Source organism: Scomber scombrus, chromosome 7 (assembly GCF_963691925.1).
Source record: "Scomber scombrus chromosome 7, fScoSco1.1, whole genome shotgun sequence".
Lineage (NCBI taxonomy): Eukaryota > Metazoa > Chordata > Actinopteri > Scombriformes > Scombridae > Scomber > Scomber scombrus.
The window spans coordinates 10270247-10282348 of NC_084976.1; the positions used below are offsets into that span (position 1 = coordinate 10270247).

The 12102-nt window shown below is 41.5% G+C and overlaps 1 protein-coding gene across 1 annotated transcript in view; it reads left to right on the forward strand.

Annotated features, from left to right (window-relative positions):
• The first annotated feature begins 5561 nt into the window (after positions 1-5561).
• The window catches only part of LOC133983502 (exostosin-1a-like), a 38938-nt gene continuing 32397 nt past the window's right edge, over positions 5562-12102 (forward strand). Inside the window, exon 1 of the mRNA XM_062422596.1 lies at positions 5562-7429. Within this exon, the coding sequence (XP_062278580.1) occupies positions 6477-7429 (953 nt within the window). The 5' untranslated portion in view covers positions 5562-6476. The remainder of the gene's footprint in view (positions 7430-12102) is intronic.

Consider the following 12102-nt stretch of genomic DNA (forward strand, 5'->3'; position numbering starts at 1 on the left):
CCATGTTCACCATAGCTTAGCGTGTTAGTATGCTAACATTTGTTCATTAGCACTAATCACAAAGAACAACTGAGGCTGATTTTCACAGGGTGTTAACTCTAACCCTTGGACCCAATGGTGGCGCTAGATGGAAAATCAGGGGATAACCAAAGTAATTACAATTCTTCTGAGAGGGACATGAATGTTTGCCTATACCAACCAACAGGAAGCATGGCTAAAACACTTTTTGGTTGAAACCATGTTCACTGATCTTCCTTGTTTTCTCTGAACAAGGAAGCCTATTAGACTATTGCATGTCTGTTCACCCTAGAAGAGGACTCAATCCTTCTTCTGCCATTATTCTTGAGGTATATCCAATTTTGGGAGAGTTAAGTCAAAGGATAAAGGATGTTACACATTATATTGTTTGGATTTTAAAGCCCCCAATGATAAATTTGTGATATTGGGCTACTTGACATGACTCTAGAAGAACGTGTCCACCCTAAAATTTCCCTCAAGAAACACAGCGAAAGCTCAAATTCAACACTTCCACAGCATGCACAGAAACAAAAGGCCAGGAGACGTGTTATTACATCACCATCGCTCTATGGCAAAACATTTCCCACAAGGATTTTCTGGGTTAACAAGTGGTTTCAGGACAAATAGCAAAGGCTGCTGGTGAAAATGCTCTAATATCAGATTTGATCAAGCAGCAGATGTCTTTTTACTGCAAGTCATTACTGCTTTCATGCTTATTAGCATATAAATGGTTTCTAGGCCTATGGAGACCTAAAAGTTATTGCATGTGTAATTGAACCTGATCTCTGCTCTGTAATTGAGATGTTCCAACGAGCCCACCCTCCCAAGAGAAACGACACTATAAGTCGTAAATTAATTTGCCAAAAACGACCACAATTACGCTTGAGTGACAGATGCCATCTAGCGGCCGTAGTAATTATGACTATTATAACATCAATATAAAGTGACTTTCTTATTAGGAGGAGGTGGATTGGGTGGATGGCTAGTGGGCTTAGCTGCTGTAGACCATTATTCGTTCCCGTTTCAACTGCAAGTGTCATGTTTTAACCACAAGTCGGGGCATTTCTTTAAAAAAACCTTTATGTGGTGTTAGTTGTTGCCATGCTGTAAAAGTCCAGTGTGTAGGATTTAGTAGAATCAAGCAGTGAGGAGCCAACTGAATGCCCCGCCCTTACCCTTCCAAATGTTTTTTGTGCCTAAACCTAACCAGACCTTAATCACAGCTTTGTCACACTATAAAACATAATCATTGTTAAGAATGATTTGTAATGGTTTTGGAAAGTGACATATTACACTCCAATGGGTCATTCTTAAAACACCCATGGGTCATTCTTGAGTGCTTGGTACAAATGACCTATGTGGTCATTTAATCTGTTCTTCTCATTCACAGTCACATGCCTTTACACAAAACAGTATAAAAAGAAAAAAGAGAATTAAGAAAAAGGAATATGGTGGAATCTATGAGGTGGTGATGTTATTATTATTTACAATAATACAAAATTCTGAAGCTTAAGAAGCCTCAGAAGTTCTATTATGTACAATTTCTAATGCTCTCTGGATTATAATTAACACATGAACGAATAAAGCTCTGAACTGAACTGAACTGAGTGATGAAAACACTGATGTTTTTCCAACAATAATCAAATGCAAATGCAAATTATCATCATTTCAACCAAACTACTGAATGCAAATGCAAAATGTATCTGTATCTTTCTGCCTCAGGATGTATATGCATTCTTATTCATTGCCATGGAGAAACTGAATATGACTTTGTAGAGTATGAGTAGTTTTATAGAGTATGGTAATTCACTTTGAATTTCAACAGGGTCAAAGCAGGGGTAAAAGCTTTTTGTTGGTGCCACTCAAATGTATGTGACAGGTGCTTGTGACTACAGCACATGCGAAAAACAGAAGCAAACTTTCAAAATTCAATGGAGTCCACTTGTTATTGTGGTCTCATCTCTATTAACATTAATCAACAGGATTGAATAGGATTCAGAATGAGACAATAATTGCTTGGGCTTAAGGTGATTTCTGTTTTGTTTTTTTATCTTTAAGAGACAGAATTATTTAACTGATAAATGTTTTTAAATTAATTTTAAAAAGAGAAATATTGGAATGTACATTTGTTACATGTTATGAATTAGAGCCATTTTGTGCTGAACTCAAAGGCTTGTCTTATTTAAAAATCTCCTGTGAATCCATCAATCACACTTATAATCAACATAACGTTTCCCTCATAACATGAGAATTCTTAAATGGGAATGAGGATGACTGGCAGTAAACAGTGTCTATTCATTCCTTTGACTCTTAATGACCTCTAAATCTGTATATTAATTTTATTTTAAAGGAATTATTTGACATTTTGGGAAATATCTTTGTTAAGCTTGACTATAAATTTGCAACAGCCAGTAAGCTCAGTTAGTGTTACTCAGCATAGTTTCTTGTTTATAGTTCAACAACCAATAAAGGGTATGTGTGAAGAATCACCTTACTTGGAGGCAGTAAGGGTAAGGATCTGGTGCCAGGTTTGTGCATGGTGTTTCACTTGTACTGTAACTCTGTTCTCCTTGATCGAGCTTCAATAAATGTTCCTGCGTAAAACATCCTGGTCTCCTGACAAGTTTTTCACTTTGTGCTAACCGGTTCTCCATGAGTTCCTTCATAAGCTTAACATAAAGACCAGACACAGGGCTCTATCCAAAGGTAACAAAATCGACCTACCACTTTAACAAAAACACAAGTCTAAAAGTAACAGTTCACTGTTTTACAGGTAGCTATATGATGCACTACTTCTTGGCTAATTTTCTTCATGCTAAGCTAAGCTAATCAGTGGTATCAATCCTCTTATCTAACTCTTTACATTTCCCCAATTTTGGAACTATTCCTTAAAAAAAAGTAGTTTCTGGTGTTACTGGACTGTTACTTTAGAAAATATCCATCTACACTTAGTGTTACCACCAGGAGCAGTCTGCTATGTACAATTTATCAGGTGGGCCAACATTTAAATCCTTGAGGCTGATCCTGCTGGCCCCTTGCTGCATCGAAACACTGACACTTCCATTTGTCACACGAGCCCTTCATTTCGCTGTTTGTACTGACACACTCAGATGTGATTTGTGCATTTCAGCATCAACTCAGATGGATGAGGCTCCTCACCAAGGATGTCAGTCTAAGTCAGGAGGGGACATTAAATTATCACATCCAAGGCTATGCTCCATATGAAAGACACGCACACATAGCACTACTAATGTGGGTGTGTGCGTCTGCATGTGTAGCCAGGCATAATGTCTGCACTGCTTACCGCACATTTATATTTTTCATGTGACTATGCAAATGGGTTTTTAAAAACAATTGCAATCACATAGCATTGATTAACAAACCTCAAATTAATGACCTCTAAATGTACTCAGAAGAAAATAATAAATCTCTATTTGGCTGTTTAGTCGTTTGGCTGGCTGACTGGCTGGCTGGGAAAACTATGCTGACCTCGGTGCATCCAAATTAGATATTGGCATGGTTGCATGTATTACACAGTGGGAGTGCTGCTCTGGCTCAGTCACCCTGCTGCTCCAAATCTTGCCAGTGCTCAGCTCAGCAAACACAATGCAACAGCAGGGAGAAAGCATCTCCTCGTTCTCATTAACTGCAGCTGCAGATAATAACTAGACAAAAGCAGAACCCACAGATACACCTTTTTTCCATGGAATCAAATTGTGCGTATTTTCTGTTGAATTATCCTCACTCTGTCATTGCGTAGGTTTTGAAGGAAAGCATTCAAATAAATCTACTAAAGTGCAGCAATAATGTTCAGTCTGCAAAATGACTGTCACAAATTCCACGTGGATAAGCTACTTAAAAGTGTACGGATTCATCTTCAGTGACATATAAACAAAGCACATCTGATCACGGTAGTGGCAAAATCTGAGGAACGTCCATCTATTCACATCAGTCACAAACAGCACTCCCCTTGTAAATCAGTTAAAAGGATGAAAGGGAGAGGAGATGGAAAGAATGCCAGAGATCAGCGGAGGGGATGATAGAGAGAGTAAGAGGGAAAAAGGCAGGAGTGGGGTGAGTGAGACAGAAAGAGGAGACACAAAGAGAAAGGGAGGAGGTAGCGAATGAGGAGGTAGCCATCATATCCCTCCCTGTCTTTGATCAGTGGTCCATGGGGAACTGAGGGAGTGCAGATAGCTGGTCCACAGCTCCTGAGGAACGCAGCTTCACATTCCTCCTTGCTCTTTCCCCGCTTCTGCAAAATCACTTCTAGTCTTTCAGACCAGAGCAGCTGTGAAAACACATCATGGCTTAATACATGCCAGAGAAGACCTGGCTAAAACACTCCATTGTCCAACAAGTCCTCATTCACTGGTGCAATTCCTCTCAGGGCAGATTCTGTTTGATTCTATTAATATATTCAAATACTTTCTATCACATTATTTTTCTAATTAGGGTGAAAGCTCAGTTGTCTTGTGGTTTGACACTTTCTACAAAGAGGTCAGAGGTCATGTTCTGCTACAGAGCTGCACAGCATGACTGCTACTGATTCAGTGTCTTCCTTAAGGGCGCTTCAGGAAGATAAAATGCTTGCTGATGCAGGGCTTGTGCCTGACATTCTGGCTTTTCCTCTCTCAACAGGAGTGGAAATCTCTCAGCTGCAGAATTACCTGTTCATATGGCAACTTTAACCCAAACCCTCTTTGAAGCATGGTCTCTGTCTACTAACCCTTCTGCCTGGTTTATGGTTGGTTGGTAGACCTGAAAACTGGTAGTAGTCTTCTGTCTTTGAAAAAGAAATAAAAAGTGCTATTTTGAGTAGTATTGTACTGTGATTTAAGTTAGAACAGACAAGGATTCTTACCTGATTTGTCTTATAGATGAACTCAGCCTGTGAAAAAACACAATAGGTCTAATATTCCTTTGTGGTGTAGCCTTTTAGGTCCGTTTATCTCTTTGTTGCCTAATTATTGTTCTCAACCTCAAAAGCATCACAAAATATCCCTATAATAGTTGAAAACCATTTAATTCCCACTAAATGATTCAGTATGGAGAATATTCTAAAATATATTGTGGTTCAAATTTAACTTTAAGGCCAACGTGAACAATAAGTTCTTGAAGTGCTCAGGAAGTTTAAGATCTACACTTCCATGACAACTTCTGATGAAGGTCATGTAATATGATCTAAAGCTCAGCTACAAAGTGGACCTTGAGTTCAGATTGTTAACTCTATAAGTTCTTTAATAATATTCCTATATCCACTTTACTATAACTTGATCATCATGGGCTGCCAAAAAAATCAAAAAAGTACTTATATGGTCTAATATGGTTTAATAGGCAAACCACAAATCTCAGCTCACGCTCTCTTTAATAAATGAGAGACGCTCTGTTGTGTCTGGGAGAGAATGGGTGCACTGGAAGACCCGCCCGCCTCGGATGTGACGGCAGCCAATGGTAACGCACCGTGCGCACATCATCATCATCAGTCGTCCTACGGGGGACTACCGTGCGGCTCTAGTCTGCTCCTGCTCGGGCTTGCGGTCCCTAACAGCACCTCTTGTTTTTGTGTTGTGTGAGCCACCGCTTGAACACTAACACATGACTAGAGAAGTTTACTGAGAAATTACCCGTTTTCGTTTGACGAGAAGAGCGAAAGAGAAGTTGTGTACGCACGAAGAGACATGTTTTTTCGGAAGGAGAAGACGGACTGCCCGGCTGTCTTTGACTTCCAACCAGCGGTAAAGCTACTTTGAAGAGCTAACAAGCTAACTGGGAATGTTTTCCCAAACTAGCCAGTCAGTTAGCTTGTTAGCTAGCTAAATCGGCTGGAGAAATTCACCGTATAAAGGCAGCAAAAACGGATATAATGATTATTTGTATCTTCTGAGACGTTCAGTTAAAGAGCTGAGGCGACGTCGGAGACCGGGTGTGTTTAATGTTTAGAGCTCCAGTGCCCGCTTGGTAGCCAATTTCAAGTAACTTACGGACAATTGTTAACTGTCCAGGCAACAAGTCAGGCTCCTTGTGCTGCTTGCTTTACACTCAAGTTTTTACTCGTTTTCACAATGATGTTGTTGGTGGCCGCACGGGTTTGTAAGCTAGAAAGACACAGTGTGGTGAAAATGAACATTTAGTGCAAAGCAAAGATGACGCTATACGAAGGAAAGTAGGCTGCCCCTCAGATCTGGACCCTCTCTGTATATGAAAAACTTTTTGCCAGCTAATCAATAAACTGTTGACGAGGAGACGAGGTGGATGAACATTATAAGTCGCCCACATGCGTTGGATCAGTTCCCGGACTTGTGATAGGCATCTGAAGCAGAAGGTGGGAGACGTGAGCGCACAACCCTTGCAGCCCGCGGGAAGATGGCGGAGCGTTCCCGCAGGAGGTGGTGAAACCAAAACTTGGGGACTTCTTGGATTTATCACCAGACATCAAATCCCAGATCGTAGGACACATGCAGGCCAAAAAACGGTACTTAATCCTGTTCTCAGCCGGTGCTTGTCTCATTCTGTTGTTTTGTTTTGGGGGGATACAAGTCCCGCTATCCAGGCGGGGTCCCAGCCGCCGTGATGACCGTAGCCTCACCGGTTATCACCCCGGGGCGCGGTGGCGTCGCGTCCCGGGGATACTGCAGCCTTACAGCACCTGGGAGAAAGACTGGAGCGACGATCACAACGGACACATATCTCCTAGGCAGACGAGGGACGCCAACTCAGGCGTTAACTCTGGGAAACGCTGCAGGATGGACTCCTGTTTTGATTTCACCCTCTGTGAGAGAAATGGATTCAAAGTTTACGTCTACCCCCAGCAGAAAGGGGAGAAGATGTCAGAGAGCTATCAGAACATTTTGTCCTCTATTGAAGGGTCCAGGTTCTTTACACCTGACCCAGGACAGGCATGTCTGTTTGTCCTGAGTTTGGACACTCTGGACCGGGACCAGCTTTCACCCCAATATGTGCACAACCTGAAAGCAAAAATCCAGAGTCTCCCTTTGTGGAACGGGGGCAAAAACCACATCATCTTCAACTTGTACTCTGGCACCTGGCCAGACTATACAGAAGACCTTGGCTTTGACATCGGCTTCGCCATGTTGGCTAAAGCCAGCATCAGCACCGAGAACTTTCGGCCCAACTTTGATGTTTCCATCCCTCTTTTCTCTAAAGACCACCCTAGGACAGGAGGGGAAAGGGGCTACCTGAAACATAACACCATTCCCCCTTATAGGAAATACATGCTTGTTTTCAAGGGGAAGAGGTATTTAACTGGAATAGGTTCAGACACTAGGAATGCTTTATATCATGTTCATAACTCAGAAGACGTGGTCCTCCTCACCACATGTAAGCACGGGAAGGACTGGCAGAAGCACAAGGATGCACGCTGTGATAAAGACAACGCAGAATATGACAAGTGAGTACTATCGGGTGGTGCTTTACAGTTGCTTTATGGGTCTGTTTTTTCTTGGTAATGCACAGTATCAATACCTATTGGATGTTTTGTTTCATTTCCATGTTCTCCTGCTCGGTCGTGTATTTTCATCCTGTCCTAATGTTTTGTCAGTATGGTGGTTTTACATTACATTGAACAGGTTGAGCTGGCACAGTCACCCATCTATTATACACTCTTATCAATGACAAGGTGGGTGTTGAATGTCAACATTTTGACAGGACATCTTTCTTGGATTGAACCTGTGATTTCCTTTCTTCTTTGACTGTGTGTATCTTGAGTCAACACAGTTCGCACTCATCAGAAGTCTGATTAGGTTCTTACAACACCCATTTATTACAATGCAAAGTATTTGAAGTTCTTAAATTATTGATGTGTTGCTCCCATGCTGTTGTTTATTCATTTATTTATTTGTAGGACTTATTGTTATTATGTGGCGCTGGATAAATTTAAGGCAGCTCTTCTATTATTTAGAGTCAGGAGCCTCCAGGGTTTGATGTCATGTACATTGTTTTTATCAAAATACTTCCCTTGAGATGAGGCAGTGTGATGGGAGTATTTCTAAACTCAGCATGGCCTCAGGGCCAAGAGCTCACTTTTCCCTGATTTGATTCCTTTTCATTTTGCACATTTGATTTACTCAACCGCAATAGAATCATTTCTGCAGACAAATTTGATTTGTCACTTTTAAATAGTTCCTGTGTCATATGACTTTATTTACCAAATAACACATCACGAGGCACACATAAGTGGATTTGCTTTAATGTCAGCCACAAAAGCCACTGTATTAATGTGATTCAATTGATCTCCCCATCTGTGTATACGGCCTGCTATTCAGCACTGGATAAATCTGCTTCTCTTGCTCTCCACATTTCCATTTTTCTTTCCGTCAATTTTTAATGAGTCCTGACACTCTGCGGCAGAAATTGTCATTCTCTCTCAATATAAAAATACAACCACACGGCTGTTAGTCATGATGATGCACACAGGTAACAAGCAGTGTTGCACAGCTCCATCGACTCAAAAAAACTTGCTTTGTGATCATCACCCACAGCCATCATCAGTCCTACAGTCAAGCCATACTGTTTTCTGTGCCCAAATCTGATGAGCAAACTGGCGTCTGTCTCTGTGCTTTGGCCAGTGGGATTCATTTCATGTCCCCCCAGACTGTGCTGTGTTGTTACTGGTGACTGTATGGCGCTGGGTGTTTGACTGTGGCTCTTTGGAGTGGATTAGTGGGGACAAAGCGCTGGTGCCAGTAAGGGGAAGCCACTCTGGTCCCTGTTTGCTCAGTCATTTCCCAGACAAACCCAACTGCATGAGCCAGGAATGCCCTGGCCCCAAACCGTGTCCTGTGTGACCCCGCTGTTGTTTGGGGACCCGCTGTGATTGACCCCCATGTCAACTCTTAACCATGCCGTTGTCAATTATTCATTTTGGGTGACGGACCATTTCATTGCATGTGAAGGGGGTCTGCCGTGAAACCTCGCTGCAACGTGGCTCACAATGAGCATAAGAGAGAGATGCTCGAATGATAATCTGCTTCTGATGTGTTTTCATATGAGGATGTTGAATGTGTTTGCGCAGCAGCGATCCTCAGAGGATTCTCATGTTTGTGTCTGTGAAGGTAGGTTACAGCTTAGGAGGTTCATTCGTTGGCTCAGCAGAATAACATTTTCCCTATCACTCATAAGACATGAGCTATCTGTTCTCTCTCTCACTCGCTCTCTCTCTGCCTCTTTCTGCCAGCTCACTGCTCGCTGCCAAGCGCTGCCAGGGAGTGATTTCACACAGTTAGATGGGTGGCATAAGAGACATAACCCAAAGGAAAAATTAATCCTCCTGTCATTAAGTAGCATGGGGGGGGGGGGGGGAGCAGCAGGCTTTGGGTATCTCTCTTGCCCTCGTCAGCTTAGCTTCATTGCAAAGCTACAGTGTGTTGGGTGGTTCTCAGTAAGCCACATCACTATCAGTCAACAGGCTTTGACTTGATCTCAAGTCCACCAGTGAATTCCTGCTAAATGAAATCAAATTAATTTTCTGATCCTGACCTTACCTTCTCCTTGCGGTGTTACATCAATAACATTGAGCAGTCTGTAACTTGAAATGAATACATATATCCTGAGCCTCTGCTGAGGATCACTATCAGGACTGATCTGGGCATGTGTTTCAGGTTCTGTTTCGGCTATGATAAACCCAATCAGATACTGATCCAAATCTGTGATCTGTCCACCTCAGTCTGCTAGCTTTACAGCTGTCCTTGCATATAGCGGTGCATAAATGAGAATGAAACTTCATGGTCTGTGCTCCTGTGTGACCATGGTTACACTTGTTTATGTTGTGTTTTTTTGTCAGTGCGATTTATATTCTGCTGCAACATCTCACAGGCCAGTACAATCCATGATCAGATCCTTATCGCCTCACAATCCAATTATCCAAATCTCCATCTCGACATAATCTGGATGCCTTATTGTCCACATAATTGACACATTTCCAAACTTTTTTTTTTTTGTTACAGATTGTGCAGTAAAATGTAAGGTGTTTGCATTGTAGACTCAACTGAGTTCTTGCCATGGCATAAAGTCCACTGTGGTGGTCTTCTGTTACACTACTGTTCAGTTTATAGTGGAAACTCATCACAAAATCTGAAAATAAAGTCTGAAAATAAGAAGCAAGGGTTTCATTACAAACACATTTCGCATGTTTTTGTGTCAGGAGGCAAAGTGAAGAGTGTCTCTCTCAGCCACATTTACATATTTTTTTTAATAAAAAGTGTGTTTGGGCTGGATCTGGTACAAATATCTTGCAGTGTACAATCATTTTATAAAAACAATTTGAGGCTGTTGGGACTTTTTCCAATTTATGATCTTTCACATTTTACACTTTGATATTTTACCTAAACTGGACTTTGGTTTCATGCCTGTCGTGTTTCCAGTATAAATGACCCAAGATGACACTATGTGTGATTTTTATAGCCCTGATCTCTTCAGATGTTTTTTCTACTGTGGCTGGTAGATGAAGGATACTCCAGATGTGGTGGGTCTAGTGTAATCCGTGTAGATAGCCCTCCAGAAGGTGTTTTTAAAACAGATTTACAGTCATTGTGGTGTGGCTGCAGCATGTAGCCTTGATCTCTACATATTGCAGGCAGCAGAAGTCTTTACAAATGACATCTTCCCTGGTTTTATTTCTGCATTGGTCTTTATTAATTAATTGCTTTCTTGGCTCTTGTCAACCAGCACACTGGACCATGAAAAATCCTATCATTACTCTGAGCTTTTTTTTTATTGAGTCTGTTTGGAGTGCAAACGGGATGGGGTTTTGGCTTTTGGGGAAAATCCAAATGGTTAGCATTATCTCTGACAGGAATGATTCATCAGTTCCCAAAAGCTGAATTATTTTCAATTGGTAATCGTCCCCAGACCTGCTCTTTTTCCTCGACCTGGCATCTTGCTGCGCTGGGCTTTCCAAGCGAATGAGACTGAGAAGGGCCAAAGACGCGAGTGGGACAGCAGTCAAAGGTATCAGCTGCCAAGAAGATCAATATTTGTTTCTGGGTGATGATTGGACTTTCCAAATGAAAAGTGTCTCTGACTTGTACTGTGCTGTAAACAACTCAGTAATTGGAGTAAGCTGCTTGTGGTCTGCAAACTGGGATACTATGAAATGGGCTGACTGTCTCCATGGATTAAGCAGCTGTTTTCAGACAGATTGAGACCTCAGTTAAGACATCAGCCAATTTATATAACATGTTCAATATTTTAACAGTTGTAGGTGTACTTAATTTGTAATACAGTAAAATGTCACTTACATATAGCATTAATCAAACTATCATTTGCACTGTCTTTGGGTAGTATTGAGTTCTTTTCAGGATTATGAGTTTCTCTGTCGTGTTATACAGCCCTATGGGTCAGACAGTGCAGTCTGTGGTCTAACTGGGTGGAAGTAATAGTTTCTGTGCCTGGCTGTGGCCCTTTGTGCAACAAATCCCTCTTATCCTCTCCCACTGACAACAAGGAAGTTGTGACAGACTGAATGCAGCCTCTCACCATAATTACCATGTAATGGCCATGTAATTTTTGTGTAATAGTTGAGACTCTATTCTCCAGATGTTGGCTCGGTATGCATATTGGGTTTTTGATGTACTGTCAGGACATGTGGGGTCTGTGTTTAGTAGAAATGCACAGGGTACATTGTCTGACTGTGTATTGTGTCAGGTGTTCTTGCTAGTGCATCATTTCTGTTAACTCTGTTATCCAGTCTTGAGATCTTATGGCTTCTAATAGCTTATACACTACAACTAAAGCAAAGTAAGCAATCTGCCTTTAACTTGCCTAAATATTTTGTTACATATTTCTGCTTGTGGCTCATGTAGTTCCTGTTAGTGCTAACATGATTTGGGACAGGAAATGAAGGTTTTTTTTTTCATTCCTGCACTCCTTAACTGCTGTCATAATTATTGCACCCACACATGGCACATACTCTAACAGCTACTTGTATATTATATTAAGTGGGGAAGATTAAATCCATGGGTATTCATGGATTCTTGCATTGTTAAAAGGTTGCACATTTTCGCTGTATCATGTATGATACATCAATGTCTCTTGGCTGCCTTCCTTTCTAGCACCTGCAATATC